Source organism: Glycine soja, chromosome 15 (genome assembly GCF_004193775.1).
Source record: "Glycine soja cultivar W05 chromosome 15, ASM419377v2, whole genome shotgun sequence".
In the NCBI taxonomy this organism is placed as follows: Eukaryota; Viridiplantae; Streptophyta; class Magnoliopsida; order Fabales; family Fabaceae; genus Glycine; species Glycine soja.
In genome coordinates, this window is record NC_041016.1 from 3,552,761 (window position 1) to 3,570,977 (window position 18,217).

General features: G+C 31.2%; 1 protein-coding gene across 1 annotated transcript; it reads right to left on the minus strand.

Moving 5' to 3' along the window:
• Window positions 1-439: 439 nt before the first annotated feature.
• Window positions 440-11,290, minus strand: LOC114387891 (V-type proton ATPase subunit a1-like). The gene is made up of 19 exons (XM_028348129.1): window positions 11,239-11,290; window positions 10,866-11,140; window positions 9,488-9,532; window positions 8,871-8,993; window positions 8,590-8,697; window positions 8,133-8,246; window positions 7,851-8,024; window positions 7,542-7,679; window positions 6,806-6,913; window positions 6,548-6,655; window positions 6,308-6,456; window positions 5,436-5,589; window positions 4,401-4,561; window positions 3,325-3,531; window positions 3,053-3,236; window positions 2,875-2,958; window positions 2,320-2,513; window positions 2,173-2,232; window positions 440-1,296 (listed from the first exon to the last, which is right to left on the minus strand). The coding sequence occupies exons 2-19, from the start codon at window positions 11,016-11,018 to the stop codon at window positions 1,092-1,094; spliced, it is 2,469 nt and encodes an 822-aa protein (XP_028203930.1). The 5' UTR covers window positions 11,019-11,140; window positions 11,239-11,290; the 3' UTR covers window positions 440-1,091.
• Between the last annotated feature and the right edge of the window lie 6,927 nt (window positions 11,291-18,217).

Genomic DNA, 18,217 nt, shown 5'->3' on the forward strand with positions numbered 1-18,217 from the left:
TCCATCATATTTGTTGGTTTGGCCTTCTCCATTCTATTCTGGTTGAGTCCTCTCTTATAGAGGTTACCTGAATGGTAATTTTTCGAGTGAAAAAATTATTATAAGATAAATAATAAAGTATGCGTTGATATTTCTTTTTTGTAAGTCCACATATTTACTAGAAAGCAATTCGTTGTTACTTTCCCGTTCGTGCCATTGAAAAACCAAACACTAAACCAAGTTAAAAATATATTTTTTGGGAGGCATTTGAAAAAAGCTATATAAAACAAAAAATAACGTGACTTTTAGAAGCTCTTTTTAACTTATTTTGATAAATTTCTTGAAAAAACCTATCAAAATAAGTTATTTCCAATTTATTCCAATAAATTTCATAATCAAATCATCACATAAATCCTTACTTATGGAATAAACACTTAACTAAGTTAACTAAACAAATGAATAATTAAAACAAATATCTCTGCATTTTATTCAACTTGGGGGATGGTGGAAGTAACATTTCAAATTGTAAGTTGCCAACTGGGCATTACACAAGCATTATACAGATGACATTATTCAACTTCAGATGTCTGTATTTACTTTGATCAATCCTTAACAAAAAAAAATTGGGGCTCTATAACTTGTCATCTATCAATACAAGAAAATTTCAGAAGATTGGTTATTTCCCAGCAAAACCTGCCCTACATCATGTATATATATGTATGTAACCCCAAAGAACCAAAATCCAATAGCTACACTCTGATGGATCCCTGCTCCTCTTTACAAAAATTACTCTAAACAGTCCCTTCCCTTAGCTCTTCCGTTTCCTATTCTAAGCAAAAGAAAAATAACAAAAAATAACTATAAAGCAAATATTCTGTTAGATACCTTCCATGATCATCGGCAGTGTGATCTTCTTACAACCCCGTAGCCATGGGAAAATGAGCAGGAACTTTTTGTTGCCAGGTCAATATCAAGCAGAATATCATCAAGCAAACCTAACAACCATAGCCGCCAAATTTGGTTCCGACACTACAAATTCTCATTTTATGCTCCCTTCACTTGTGGAAATATCCTTTCTATATAGTTGCCATGAAACCATACATATGAATGGATCAATCGTCATCCTCTGTTAAGGAGGCAAATGAAAAAGGCCTGAACTTGTAGCCATCACCATGGTAGAATTTATTTTGAAATTCTACCCAGTGAAGCCTCAGGGCATGAAGAAAAGCACTAAGACTCTCCATCATTAGTAGTATAAAGGCAGTTGCAAAGGCAAAAACGGTTAGCCCTATCAACCGAATGACAAGATTGTCATACCTGTTTAAAATGTAACCAGGAACGACATTAATGATTAAAGAATAAGATTAATAAAAATATAAATGCAACAATGGAATACAAACATTACAGATATAGATAATTCCATCCATGCAGCTCTCAATATAACTAAAATTTCTACGAACTCCAGTGAAGTAAAAGTAAAAATAAAATATACATAACACGTGGACAATAGTTATACTCCAAATATTAATTAGGTACCAATCAGAAGCCACTAATCCAAACTAGCTGGTGGCTGATGCAGTATACAGTAAAGGTAGAACCAGTATTTATTAGTATTTATTAAATTGTTCCATCGGCCAGAATTTTCATGATGATTACATTATAAAATAAAGGTTTAAAATTTAAATATACTTTTGGTTCTTGTATCATACCCTTTTTTGGTTTTGATCCTTATATTTTAAAATGTTCCTTGTAAAATTTATTTTTTATTTTTAAGTCATTGTTATTTTATTTTAGTCCCTTATAATATATCTATTTTTTTGTTTTAGTCCTTATAATTTTTTGTTCATTTTGAGTTAGGCACTTTGGAAAAAAATGGTAGGCACTAAAAGCAAATTATTCACATATTATAAGGAAAAAAAATAAGTATTTTACAAGGACAAACAAAATAGCAAGGATAAAAAACATTACAAGGACCATTTTAAAAACATAATTTTATAAGGACCAAAATTTTAAAAAAATGGTATATTACAGGGACCAAAAGTCTATTTAAGCCTAAAAGAAATCACGAACACGTTATCTTCTACTAAGGGAAGCACGTTGATTTGTTAAATATTCCAATAATGCTAAACAATACTGAAAAATCTCAATAAAAAGGTTGAAAGTAATAAAACACATTTTATAAATCAAGCTTACCCCCAAGCAAGAAGCAGGACTTTCTCATAGAAAACAGTAGAAAGTTCTGAGTGAGCCAAACTGCAATTGGTAATAAAATCAGCCAAGGAACAAAAATCCATAATATAGGAATTCATTGCGATGAAAGAGAATCATGACTGAGCAAACCTTAGTGCCCAAAGACGAAGATATGATGCTGTATTAGAAACTGAACCTAGAACAAATTCAATGGCGTGGATCATTTGGTGAACAAAGACCTCACTGAAATTGAATTCTTCATGATGTTGTCTGGCAGAATCAGGTTCAGCCTCAAGATCCACCTCAGAGGTATTCAGTATACCATAACTACGACCTTGAAACCTCTGTATAATGTCATCAGGATAAAAGATTAATAATCTTGATAAACTCCTTATCATCACCTCCTTAATTACTAACTGCAATGAAAGTATGGAACGAAGAAAACTATAGCCAGAAATGCTGTCCACATAACTGACAGGAGTTATAAGTAGTTTAGCACTAAAGCATATTCATTCCAAAGAAAATCAATCTTATAATGGTTCTCAAGAAGAATTGATTTTTAAAAACCTTATGCAGAATTCGCAGCCAAAAAGGGGAAACTCAGACCACAAGCACATGTACATAAGTGCGATAAAGTGGTCTGGCTGAATAAAATTATAAACTTTCAAGCAAGAAAACCATACACAAGACAGGTAAAAGCGGCACCTCAGTATGAAGCTTTTTTAGTATAAAAGGTTTTGGAAAGAGCATCCACGGAACTGCAATTACAGCCAAAAGCAATAACACAATCTGCACATCAAAAGAAGTAATTCAGAATGAAGAAAAAACAGGAAACTGAATTTGTAGGATTAAGCAACAATGAATAAAAGAACCAGATTCATACTTGAAGAGGTCTTTGGCCCCAGAACAACTGATTCTCGCCAAGATTGTCTGTGGGGCTTAAAAACATGTATATCATTACATGATAAAGGTCTGCTTGAGAGCCAGTACACCACTTGATAACAATGAGAACGGAAAGATACCCAAATAGACTGTTAAGGAAAATCATCTGTGGCACAAACTGGTACCTGATAGCAACATAAAGAATAAGTTAAATCAACTATCAAAAGGATAGCATAATAATAACTGCACAGGTCAGACAGAAGAGTGGGGCACCTTATATCCAGTGAGTTTTGAAAGAAATGAGCATTAAAATAACTCAATATAATTCCTAAGTTCATATGTGCCACACCAAACAGAATGGACATCTTCATCTTCAAAGAGTTTAGGAAAGACAATTCTGATCGACTTCCACGCCAGCTGGGATCCACACCAAACGGGTATGGATCTTGGTATTTGATTAACCCAATAGTATGTGCATCCCTGATAAAAAGGTTAAGAATGATGAAACATCACACAGCACCAATGTTAAAACCTTGTAGTTTACCAAAAAAAACAAGAACTTGCAAAATAGGTTCCAAAATGTTAATTCTCGGCACCAAACTTAAGTAAAAAAATAAAAAATGAAAACTTTAATCTTCTCTGTTCTGTTTCAAACTCGTTTAATTTCATGTGCATGTGTTGTGCACAGTTTGATAAGTTATTAAATATTTATTAAAATAAAACATCATTAAGAATTTTTTCAGAGAATTCCAGCAAAAATTTCAACCTCAAATCAAAATGCATTTCATATGTTAAAGTTTTCATCAATTCTATTTACAAAAAGAATAAATTAATACAAACAAATTAAATATTAAAAGAAAGAATACTCCCAAAATAATTATTTAACTAAATATCACGTATGATATAACCCCAATCCAACGACATGTATTTCATAAACCCACAAAATCATCATCAACACAAACTTTGATGTGAATGATCACATACAAAATGAGCATGGAAAAACCATTCAATTGTGTGGAAAAATTGGCGGGAAAAAATCATTTAAATGGAAGAAAAACAGTCAGGAGAAAAGTCATGCAAAAGAGCAGGAAAAATGGGAGGGGGGAAATCTGGGGGAAATGGGCAAGAAAATGGATGAACCGTCAATTATATATATATATATATATATATATATATATATATAGAGAGAGAGAGAGAGAGAGAGAGAGAGAGAGATGAGAACATGAGAGGAAAGGGAAATGTATTGCATCAATATGTAAGCCATTACATAACTAGATATTAAGACAAAAAAACATTTTAAGTATTTAACTGACATCAAAATCATAGACTCGAAGAGACAAATAGAACACCTGCATGAACTATCACGGCATTTGTAAGCCGATGCACCAAATATGTGAAAGGGAACAGAAAAGAATTCATTGTAGATTAAGCCACAATAGATTGAAAACAGTGCCATTAGAAGAAGCACATAGCGCCCACCAAATAGCATCTCCATAAAGCTTCCAAGTTTCTGGCAGAAATTAAATAAAATTGTTAGGTATTAAAGGCAATGCCAAGAGCAGAATAAAAGTATAGGATATTTTGAGTCTCTACTTGCACTTGTATGGACTATTTAAAGTTATTTCAATTCTCAAGATATTTAGGGGTAAAGAAATACCTAGCACCCAAAAAAACAAAATCCACCTTATAGATACTGATAGAACCTGGTATTCACACTGGAATAACAGGGAAATGATAGAGTAGTGCTCTTTTTGTTTTAGGGGGGTGAATGATAGAGTAGTGCTCTATATATACAGTAACAGAAACAAGATGAATAGCAAAGATAATGGAAAAACAGAGATAAAATCAGAGAAGTAATGCTACTCTGCCCTATTCCAAACCCTCCCAGAATCCCCTTACACATTTTATGCCTATTCTGGTAGCACTCCCTCCCTCCCTGCCTCATATTCCCTCCACTCCCAATACTTTCCACACTCCTCTTTCACCACTGATTTGCTGCCCCCTGTCCATTCCGCTAGGCTCCTCTCTAACAAACTCCACCATAATTCCCATCTTGCCCTTATCATTTCTGCTTCTCTTTTTTCTTTGGTACACCAAAAATGGGGATTTGATCACAATACTAAACACTAAATACTCAGCAGCTAACATATAAAGCTTCATTAACATTATTCTTTGAACACCAACCATGATGACGCTAGTTAAAGTTAGAAGAAAAAGGAACATTAAACTGTGATATATCTCAACTAAATTTTTTATCAACACAATATATCACATTCCCCTTATATATATTTGGCTTGATCCTTCCATCATCATTATCAACAACAACATTACTTTGGGTACATTTCCATTATTATTTTATTGCAATACAGTTAGAATGAATTTACCTGTGTGCTGAGCTTGTTTTGACGTGCTATAAGAACCAATGCTCCTAGCAATAGGCAAATTCCATGACCCCAGTCCCCAAACATCAAAGCAAATAGGAAAGGGAATATAATAGTTGTGTAAACTGCAGGATTTGCTTCTTGGTATCTTGCAACACTGCCAAGTAAAAGGACTAATTAGGAATCTAATCGGCTGTCATGGATTTATTATATAGCTAAGAAGAAATAGCTAGTAAGCTAGATAATTTGTATCCACCATGGTACATCCCTAGAATCAATCCAGAAATTTAAAAAAATAAAATCTTCAACCAATATAAACATACCATAGTAATACCACATGATTTAACTGCTAAGGAAGTTCTGAAACCCCTTGGACAGAAATTCAGATCCACAAACAAGTTTAAACTTTAAAAACAGAAAAAGGGTGGAGAAAGGAGACAATTCTCACACCTTTCCTGTCTGCAAATGTTAATTTTGTAAAGTACAGAGATGAGTAAATACTTGAAATGTTTCCCTCTTCATTCCCAATAAACAAAGCTTTGTTATTCTTCTTCATTTATCTAATCACTAAAATACCCCACCCATAAGACAATTCTAATTTGTTGACTTCATTTGGAGATTAGTAAAACAAACTTCACGAGAAATATATTATCAAGAACCCACAGATATAGTTTTATTTCACTGAAAGTTTATCTATTCACGTAATAAGCTCTACATGTTAGAGGTAGAACATACACTAGCATATCACGCAATTTTCTAGCTACAGGAAAAACAATGCACTATAAAGCACTCCTAAAAATTACTTCAAGACATTTAGTAATTCATGTTCCTGCTACTAAAGTAACTAAACACAGCCAATATTTAATTAGGCTCACCCATATGCATCAACAATTTCTTGATATGGATTTGTGAAAGTGTTGGTCCTAAAATATGTAGGTGGTGACTCCACTGCATCCATTGGATGGAAGATTATGCCAACTTGAGAATTGCTATCAAAAGTTGCACGTTGCAGTACCTCCTGCATCTGGAATATCATTAAATGCAAACTCTTCATTAGATAATGTTATATTGAAGATGTTTTCAATTCCTCAAAAATTTGGGAAATAAAAAAATACCTGTGTTTTTGCAAACAGAGGACACCAGCCCTCTCCAACAAGACATTTTTTTGTGACATCAAAGTTTAACATGTTCAGTGTATCATACACAGCCTTCTCTCTTCTTACCTAGGACAAAGTGATAAGGATGAGATCTATTGGTTCAAAATAGATATCCATTACTTGTACATGTTGATCAGATATTAGGATTGGTTTGTAGTTAAAACGCAGTCAAAATAAATATCTCACACAACAAGACATGCAGAAGCAAACTCTTACCATGTTTATCCATTTTGCTAGATGGTCTGCAACAGAAGCTAGAGCCTTGTTCCGGTGCCTAATCCCAGCTTCCAAAGTTGCCTCTAAGTCCGTAAGACGTGATGAAACCTGTACCCGAAAATAAACTTTTCAACCATAAGCTACATATTTCCAACTCTCCATATTTGTAGTCACAAAAGGTGAAACATAAATCCTCATCAGGAACATAAAGCAAAGAGTACAGTTGAATTCAATTGAATATAAAAACTACTTTTATCACACTCATACTACCTGATAATCCTGAAAGGTATTGCTAGAAAAGAGCCCCTGAAAAATTGATGGCAAAGCATACCAAAAAACTAAAGAGTATCTAAACAAAACTTCTTGGATTGCAAAACAAGATCCCTGGATAAATAGGTATAAGTATGCCACTAGTAAAAAACAAGGCTGTAGTTCAAGAGCAATGTGTGAAGTTCCAAAGTATTTATAGCTTAACAACAACAACAAAGCCTTATCCCACTAGGTGAGGTCAACTGCATGGATCACATAATGCCATTCGGCATGGTTTAAAATCAAAATTTCAGAAATATTATTAAAGTATTTAGCTTAAACAACAGCAAAAATATTCTCTCACCAAAACAGTAGCAATAAGAATCCCAAATTTATTTTGAGTACACTTTGCCCATATGTCGTAATGATAAAATATACATAATTGATGAGACCAAAAATAACATCTTCCTAAGCCAAGCACACTCACCTCTCTAGTTATTTCCCTCTGCTTACTAATATCTTCAGGAACAGGATAACAATTTGCACCAAATGCCTCACAAATTTTCAGAATCTTGGTTCTTGCCTGTTCCCCAGAGAAAAACACAACGAACACTGTTTTTTCAATCTGAAAAGAAAATCACCGGAGTCTGAGTCATTGTGCAGACAAAGAATACATCAATGGGAATATAAACCAACTGGGAACATGATAGCTCACAATGATAAATGCAGATTGAAAAGGGAAAAAAGGAAAAAAAAAACAATTGTCAATATTCTTAGAAGTAATAAGGAAGAAAACCATCTCGGCTGAAACAGGATCCATGATTAGTTCATCATCCGGTGCCTGATTGAAAAGCATATTGCCTCTCGTAGCACGAAACAACATCCTTTCAAACCTAAGAACCTTGGATTTACAAATAATCCCACTGATAAATCTTAAACCAGACGAGTTTGATGACTGAGGCCTCATTTCCTGTAATATACACAATTTAGAATAGTGCACTTACTGGATGAAATAAATTTTAGATACTAGTAACAGTATATGCACTTATGAAGGGTGATAAAGGATGCTACAACAAACCTGTTCAAGCAAAGATCCTGTCTCAACATAGGCATCATTTGAATATACATTCTCTTGTAGTTCTCTTTCATCTGAAACCGCAAGGCTATGTTTGGAAACAAGAAAACCACATGCCTGAAATTTACCCAAAAAAATATAATGAATACATGACCGAAGGCAACAGAAGGCCTAGAGGAAACATTTCATTCATTAAAAGAACAGGATGCCTTCGTGAATTAAAAACAAATACAATACTGGAATTTGATGGAATACATTAAAAACCAAAACAGATAAAATAATATAAAAAAATACATAACTAATGCTAAATTATGATCAGAAAGACCATTATTTGCTAACTGAATTTTAAAGGGGGAAATTAATGTAACCAAAATAACAGGGAACACAGAGACACCTTCAGTACTTTAAAATTACCTTGGCTGGAATATGCTTACCAAAAAATATCTAAGGAAAAAAATACCTTTTGTAATACAATCTTGAATTCCTGGAGTTCATTATATGATTGCTGAAGTTTGTCACTGTTAGAGTTCATTTCGATCAGCTCATGTTCATGTTCAGCAAGTTGTATCTGGCATAAAAGAAAGCCAACAAAAAGTATATTGTCAGATTTAAGGGTGAAAATCCTCAAGCAAGCTGGCAAAATGCTGAGTGTTATTGTTGATAACGTGACAACATGTAACTTGAATGCTACCCCTAAGACAATAATCATATCTGAGAAAAAAATGAAAAATAGAAAGAGACCTCTAAATCCTCCAAGTCTATATCTGGTTGCAATACAGTACGAGAAGAAGACATTAGGCCAGCTTTACTGATTTGATCCTTGAAGAATCGAAGCTTTCTTGACATTTCTGCACATCGCTTTACCTGCCAAAAGAGAAATGCAGTTAATACTAGCAATAAGGGGGAAAAAGAAAAACATTATCCCAATCATGATTGTAACAGTAAATCCAATCCAAATATAAACTAAAATAGGCAACAAACTCAGCACAATTTCTATAAAAGATAGTCCAACCAGAAAAAAGAAAATCTAACTCTTCTCCCAAAGTTGAACCTACTTCTTCAGTGTTTTAAAATCAAAATTTGACGATTCAGGTATTATAATCTGATTCACGTGAAGTAACCTACTTTATTAATTATTCCTTTTTAATTTTATTTTTTTAAAACAAGTCGGGTTTTATTTAGTCATAGAAGGACATGGTGTAACAACTTAAAAGAATTGCCTGCATAATAGAGAAGTCTCAAATCCCAACTGTAGACTAATATACATAATATAAAAATAAGCTACAGTTTCAAAAGATTGCAAAGATTCAAGGTATTCAGAATGCGACAGGAATTCTCATTTGTGCAATGAAGATTACCTGATTGACAAATGTTCTCTGAAAGGGGCTTTTATCAGCATTTAACTGCAAACAAGAAAACGGTGTCCATAAGAACTGCAATCATGACAGACCATAGAAAACTTTTACACCAGCAACATCCAATCAATAAAATTTAGAAGGCCAAAAAGTATTTCTACTATACAAGGAGGGAAAGAAATTAGTTTGAACTTTAAATATTTCTTAAATGGCCATCAAAATTGCACCCAAAATATCTTTATAACTAGGGACACAATTTTATATGATATATGGTATTACAAAGATGCATCATTGAAAAGTCAAAAAATATCCACAAGTGTTAGAGACAATAGATCAGAATTGGAAAACTAACATAATTCCTTTTTTAAATTCAGCATATCAATAATGCACAGCCTAGATCTTGAACTCAAAAGTGCTACAACTCTCAAGACATAGCAATTCTCACATGTTGTGTGGACAGAACTCCACCAGTTTTTAACCAACTATTGACAAGAGTCCAATTATAACATTCTAAAACAGATGCTAATGACATAATACTTATAACAACAACAACAACAACAATTCTAAACAAAAATAGTCCCTAACACAATAAGACATGAGTAATGAACATGGTCAACCATAAGGGAAAGCATTATGTCCTGAATTACTAGAGGAATTCAGAGTTAACTACAGTATTTGAATATACATTGACAAGATCTAACTTCACAGGGAAGCCAATTAAGCAAGTTTCAAAAGAGAGCAGTGATCTACTAGGTGGATGCAAGTTGGAACCCGAACTGCAATCATCATATCTGAACCAATTAGACAAGACATTAACTGCTTTCAACAAGGATGAAGAAACACTATAGGCTCAGAACCTAATCATCAAAAACTTATCTAAGTCATCTTATCGACATTTTACGTGTTCCATAATCCATATAACCAACATTAGACTCAAGAAGCCAGCAATGCAACTAAGTTCACACCTCCTAAGTCTCAAACCATAATTACATTAAACATTTCAAGCCACACGTCATAAAATCACACTTAAACGCAGGATCAGTTAGCACGAACTGTTGAACACGAAAGATCCAATATCCGAATCAACGACACTGTCTCGTCAACGAATCCGCGCACCAGCAATGGATTCCTTCAAATCTGCATTCAGCATTGAATCCTGCAGTGCTGCATTTTCGTCATTCCTAGACGCCCGCACTCAATTCAACTAACACTCGAACGAAATAACAGACTAATACAAGCTACGCAGTAACGCAGGCATGCACAAACGCGAAAACTCCACACTCAGCTCAAAGAACACCTCGGACACGAAATCGAAGAAGAAAAGAAGCGAAGGAAAATCGGAATCTAGAGGAAGCGAGGTTGGATCTGGAAGAAAACTTACGTCGCGGAATTGGAGAAGGCCGAGTTCACCTAAATAGGAGATGGCGCGGTGCGCGGACTCGACGGGGATGATGAGCTGAACGAAGGTCATCTTCTCCGATCGCATCAGATCCATCGGCGGCAAGTTATCAATGAACTGCTCCATTTTCTCCATCGAGAAAATGGATCTTTCTCTAGATCTGAACCGTGTTTAATTTCGAGAAGAACAACACTCTGCTTTCAGTTTCCCTTCCACGACTGTAATTAGAATTGGAAAAATTCGGTGTCTCACCAAGTCTGTCGAAAAGAAGAAAAATAAAAAGTGGGACAAATATTTATATATATAAAAGGCTATAACTATAAGCGGTCGTTGTTCTCAGTAAAAATTCCCCAACCTTGTCCGGCACGAATGCAGAATGCACAGGGTGACTGAACGGTGCGGTCATATGTCATAATTTAATGGCCCTGTAAATGTAATTTTGGCGTAATGGATAAATGTAAAGGATGACTTTTATTAAAAAAATTAAAAAAACGTTATTTCTGTTTATTTTAAAATTTTGAAAATAATTATGACTAAAAATATTATTCTTAGTACTTAAAAAATGTGTTTGATTATACTTTAACATTTTTGGAAATATTTTAAAAATTTTAAAATAATGATTAATTGCATAAATCCAAAACTTTAAAACAGACGCCATGTGTGTCAAAAATGACCAAGAAGTTTTGGTGTGGATTCAAAGCTAAGCCACTTTTGTTTTTAGTTTATTTAGAACTAGAATTAGACTATTTTTTGTTTTTTATACTAGTAACTAGTAATATTTTAACTTTGTTTTTCAGCAACACAATGTATCACTAGTTTTTTATTTGTGTATTGAATGAGAATGAAAAGTTGAATCAAGCATTCAGTTATATGTACTCAATATTAGCCCATATAAAAGCATCAAAAAATATTAGCTCATATCAAGTACCATGACGAAATATATTAATTTTATTCCCGGGGTTGATAAATTTCATTTTTTATTCATGTGAAACAAAATAGAAGAAGAGGGTAGAAAAAGAGGATGAAAATCTTGAGATTTATTAGTTTGGTTTTTTTACTGTAGAGTTATTAGTTTTTTTTTTCTGAAAGACTTATTAGCTATATACATAAGATTTACCACTTTTATAAATACAGTGTACCATAAAAAATTTAAAAACTACATGGTACTCACTCTCGAGTTTTTTTTTTTAGAGGATACTAATTTAAAAAACGTTTTTCCGTAAAAGTTAAAGAACCTATTACTAAAATTGATACCATTGTATGGAGTGGCCGAGCTTCGACAAAAAATTTGAGAGAACCAAAACAAAATTAACTAAAATAAAACTTTAGCCACTTATTTATATTTTTAAATTTTTAATTTGGTATCTTAAAATTTATTCCTCACACCAAATTAGTTTTTTTCACAAATTTGATCAATGACACATGCTAAACTATAAAAAAAAATATTACATCAATCAAAATTGACATTGTTAGCATAAATAATCGATTTAGTCTAACATAAACACTATAAGATAGTAAAATTTAATAAACCAAAATTAAAACCTAAAATATAAATAAGAGACAAAATTTCAATAATAGTCAATTAAAGTAAATTTCTACATCATTTAAATCCAAAAATTCTATACTAGTTAATTTCACCACAAAGCTCCGCCCCTTGATTTTACATGAGTTGGTAGATTTTTATTTTCAGCGTGTACAATTCATTGATCAAATTAAAATATCAAGACGTTCATGTAGGCATGCATGACACTTTTAACTTGCGTCGCTGAAAACACCTAGTCAACAGGACACGATTTGTTATTGGGTAAGTTTCATGGAAGAACAATGATGCGTGCGTGTGTATAGACCACTAGTGCAAGTTAAAGATTCACGATGAAATAAATGAGCTATCGCTATAAGGACATAAGTGAAGCAAAAGAGAAAGGGAAGGGAATAATGGTTGTAAGGGGATGATGCGTGCGTGAGGATTTTTGAAAAAATAAATAAACTTTGTTATCCATTATCAGATCAATGTCAATCTTTAATTTTTTTTTCTTTTTTGCTTTAAGTGCTCCAATGATTCAGATCACCCGTCATGTTACTTAAAACTTTCAATAAACTTTGCGTCCACCCATGAACTACCTAAAAGAAAGCTTTTGAGAAAATGCTCTTTTCTTTCTGTTAAAAATCAGCAATACTTAAATTACTTATCCAAACATAAAAAAAAAAATTAGATTGTAAAGGAATTGTTCTACAAAAAATTCAGCAAACCCAAAAACATGAATAAATGTGACGTTGTTTTCAATTTGATTGGTTGAGAATATTGTTAAAGATATAATACAAAATTATTTATGTATCTTTGTAAATTTTGTATTCATGGTACATAATTAAAATTTTCTTGACCAAGTAATTTAGAATTTGTTCTTTATTAATAAAAACTTGAAACTTAACACAAGATAGCTTGTCTAAAAAAAAATGACTGATTTCGTGATTCAAATATAAATGACTCTTTCGAGAAAAAAATGAATTAAAAAAATAATATAGAAAATCATTTTTGTGTTTTACTTAATAATATTAGCCTTCGTTTATTTTTGAGAAATTGATTATTTTTTCTGCTTGCACTTTTTAATTATAGAATTATTAATATGTTTCATGTTTTCAAATATTTGTACAAGAAATTGAGGGGGAAATGTCCCCTTAAAAAAAATAAAAGAAAACTTATACCATAGAGAAACATGAAGCCCACAACGGTTACTGAAATAAGCATGGGCTCCAACTGATACGTAAAGCCCATGAGACGACGAACATGCTTTGGGCCTGGCTAGGTCTTCTCAATAAGTTTTCACCATATCCTGGGCCAATCCAAAAGAAACGGAGGACACCATTTTATATAAGTTACTGTACAAAAAACATTTTACGCACATTTGCTAATATTTTGTAGATTAAATTTTGATCTCTTATCTTATTTTTTATTCAGTTTGATATTTTATTCTTTTAAAAATTTATTTTAATCCTTTTTTTAATTATCTTCTAACATATTAAAATTCATCTTTTATCTTTTTATGTTGAGGAACCCTTAATAGTCTCTAATTTTCGCTTATTTCTTATTCTCATTATATATAATTATTTATAAGTATGGAAAAAAATATAATTTATTTATAATATTGAATCACCAAAGTTATAAAATAAATTCAATTTTTTTTATCTCATTTCAGTTTATAAAAATATTTAAAATGATAAGAAAATTTATGAAATTATTACCTTAATTTTTAAGATAATATTTTTTGAAATAAATTAAAATATGAAACAATAATTATTTAAAAATATATATAGTTACCAAAATTTTAAGTTATGACCAAGTAATTAAATATGTCATTGTATAGTATTATTTTACACTTTTCACCTAATTGAATTAACAGTAGTTTTACTAGATACTTTCAGTTTATTTAGCTAGCTTATTAGCTTTAAGTTTTAAGATTTCAGTCAGTTCATTAATTTCCTAGCTTTATGGAACATATCTTTCACCAGACACATATAAAATCAAATCAACAAAACCCGCATCGCAATCTGATTTGCATTCGATAAAGTTGCCGCTTGAATATATAGCAAATCGTCAATAAATCACAGCCCACAAGTTTTTCTTAAATTAGAATGCAATTTCACGTTGCTGGCACTGGCGGCATATGAGTGCATTTTATGTTAGAAAATGATATAGCTAGAACAAAGTGGACCATAAAAAAATTTGAATGATGCACATGCGTGTAAGCATTTCTGTAATATCTGTATTCTGTAAGAATTTCACTTAATATTCCCCAAACCTTTTCAAAAATCTTATGAATAAAATATTGTGAAACGGACAACATACGCACGCATGCTTGGCTTACGATTTTTCAACTGACGCAAACAAAATCCCATAAGGCCATAAGAAAATAATGATGAAAACAACTTGCACCGACACACATCAATGTCCGTTTTCTTAATACTCGTCGCATAAATTGTTAATTCATGATATCAACAATAATCTATTCTAAATTCTCTGTTGAAAAATGAAAAATATTGGTTCATGTAAGTAAAATTGTTGAATTCGTGGCAATATCACGACCGCGTGGATAGGGAAAACTTGCTGGTGAAGACTATCCCCCCAACCCCATCCCACCTTTCTTTTCCCATTGAAAACTTTTCCATTTGTCTTCTGTACTTTGCATTATATTATTGCATAATGAATTTAGGGTGGTTTTTCCAAGTTAAAAATATATTAATATATTACACATTTTAAAAAAATATTTATTTTTTAAGTATTAAAACATTTTAAGGTTTGATGTTTTATTGTTATTTGAGGTTTCAGTAAATGAGCAAATTATTTTTTTCTTATCGATAAATATTAACCATTAGTATTGTTTGTTTTTTTGGTTAAAAAATTCAAACTCATAATTTTTTTTATCATTAGAGTAATTTTATATCTTTAAACGAACAAATTTTTTTTTAAAAGAAAAAAAAGTTACTTGGTGTCGTGTGACATGTCTTGCATGGCTAACATTTTCTTTGTTAATTTAAGTGTGCGTGCACCAACCAGTAGGGCAGTAGCCACGTTGAAAACCAGGGATAAGTAAAGGAAACGAGTTTGGAGGTTGTAATTGGAAGTTAGCAATAATGATGAATAAGGGAGATGATCATAACACTGCTTTGCTTTGCGGATCATGTCAATACTACTATGAGTATTCAACTATTTTTTATTCATCATTTCATCACCTAACTCCTCAACCATGACTTGTACTCTCTTGAGTCTTGATGCGTCTATTGCCTGACCTCCATCATTTTGTTCACGTGGCAATTATCATAATTCACCAAACATTCCTACTCTTTTCTGAGTTGATAATACTACGTGGTTTTGTTTCATTGGAAGATTAATATATAGTTTAAGTTTGTTTAAACAAATATAAAGTGTAAATAATTATTTTAATGCTGTATATTGATATAATTTACTTCCTAAAGGAAAATACTAATTTAATTTCTAAATAAATAAAAATTACCATAAATTCATCCTTACGTTTATCGACTATTTTATTATTAAATTATATGTTTACTAATTAATTTAATATTTAATTTTATTTTTTAAAATCAATTTAATATTAAATTATAAATTTTAAGAATTAATTTATTATTAAATTATACACATGACGTAATTGTTATATTTTAAATTTTTATGCCTTCAAGTATTAAATTAAAATTTTTATTGTTTCAAAAGACTAAATAATCACGATTAATAAATTCTTAGTGACCCCAATATTAAAAATAAAAAATTCTTACTAAATTTGGTCACTTTGATTTTTTTTAATAGGGAATATTAATCTATCATTTATTTGATAAAAGAAAACAAGGGAAAAATATAACGAGTGAATGTTGCAATTGAGTCCCACAACAATTTGATGTTCTTTCCAACATTGGACAGAAAAAGGAAGGGAATGAGTTATTTCCTACTAAAAAGATAAAAATAAAATACTATTATTTATATCATTTTATTTAATGTATTTATGTCATTTTATAGATTTTTTCACCTTATATGCATAACCAAGATAGTGAAAAAGATTTTTTTCTTTCTCTTAATTTTTTCTCCAACCCAAGCAACCTAAAAATATATCTTGCTTTCTATTCCCTTTTTTTTTTACCTTTCACTTTCTTAACTAAATTATTAATACCCTTAAGTGTTATAGTTGCAGTGAAAGCGGACAAGAACTTCAAAGAAATTTCTTTTGGAATGCTTCTTTTCACTAGAACCTACTAAATAAGGAAACATTCACATTATTCAATACAATAAATAGTTGTATAATCATATTCTTATAGACATTGACTATTTTAGTGTAATATCGACCTATACTCCAGAACAGCAAGAAGTTAATTGGTAGGTTTTACTGCATCTTATTTAATTCACATTATTGCATTCAATAATGGTATTTTTTTTTAAATGTTTCATTATTTCTATAAAAAAAACTACCTTTATGCAAATGAAGTTTTAATTTGGGTTTTTCACTCTTTCTTTATATGGTGTAAGTGGAATATAAATGGAGTGTTTTCTTTTGTTTTGTGACATACCTCAAAAGACTGTAAAAATTAGTCAAGACTAGAATATAGTTTGTGTTAGTACTAGATATTCAAGAAAAACAATAATTTATCATTTAAATTTCCAAGTAGAATTTAAATATTCTTAATGTATATAAAGTTGGAGGTTACTCATTTTTTTTTCTATTTGTATGATATCAAAAATTAAAAACATGCAAATGCCACCATCATATATTCATGCCTTCATACAAATATTGATTATTTCTCTCACAAATTTCATTTTCATGCATATGACCAGATCAGACCTAACATATATATGTAAATGACCTAATTATTCTTTATAAGTAATAAGGACAAAAGTGTTACATAAAATTAAAACTAAAAATTAACTAAAGCAGCTTGAAATTATTAAAAAAATACAAATTCACAGATCTCTCAATTATGTAATAAGTATTAAATATCTTTATATTTCCAACTTTTTTTTAATACTCTCAAGTTTCAACACATTAAATATATTTATATTTTTATCCACTATTTTTTATAAAATGTTAAGGAAATTTGTAGAAAAGAATTATAGGAGGAATATATATATATATATATATATATATATATATATATATATATCATGTCCAATTTTTTTTTCACCAATAATAATTTTCAACCGATAGATGGAGACTATTTTTTTTTTCATACACATGATAAGTAGTGAAACTCTTATAGCATGTTTAAGAAATTTAACTATTATTAACTGTGCTCAACTTTGTTAATTGTTATATATAATATTTACAGAATGAGAAATATCTATTGTCATATGCTGCTGTAAGTTCTTTTCTCTTGATATAAAGTATAAACTGCGATATTCGTTGGATAGCCGCAGTTTTGGTGGCACGTGTTCGGTATACACATTTTCTATCTTCTCGACGGACCCACCTCTCGCCGACAACCCAAATCTCCTCGCCCATATCATGCCTCCCACTCCCGCCTCCACTCTCCATACAGCTTCCTATTGGATCGTATCAGCAAGGAGGAAATAACGTAATTTTTATTAAATACCATATACATATATTTGTTTAATCATCATAGCATATCATTTTTTAAATTTTTTATTTAATCGCAGATAAACATAACTATATTTTATTTAACAACACAAGAGGATTTAAATTCTTCCTTTTTATTAGATTTCAACGAGAATATGACAACATAAATGAACTAGTTAACATTAAACAATTAAAAACTTGCTAAAATATTATTTTATAAGTACGTAGTTTTACGGATAATTAATAATTCTAATTATGGTG

Excerpts from the sequence above, each read along its gene's own strand:
- LOC114387891 (XM_028348129.1), bottom strand. The coding sequence starts at position 11,018 with ATGGAGAAAATGGAGCAGTTCATTGATAACTTGCCGCCGATGGATCTG. Across the intron at positions 8,698-8,870 it reads TAGACTTGGAGGATTTAGAG|ATACAACTTGCTGAACATGA; the intron begins GTCTCTTTCTAT and ends CTTTTATGCCAG. Across the intron at positions 7,680-7,850 it reads ATCCTGTTTCAGCCGAGATG|ATTGAAAAAACAGTGTTCGT; the intron begins GTTTTCTTCCTT and ends TTTTCTTTTCAG.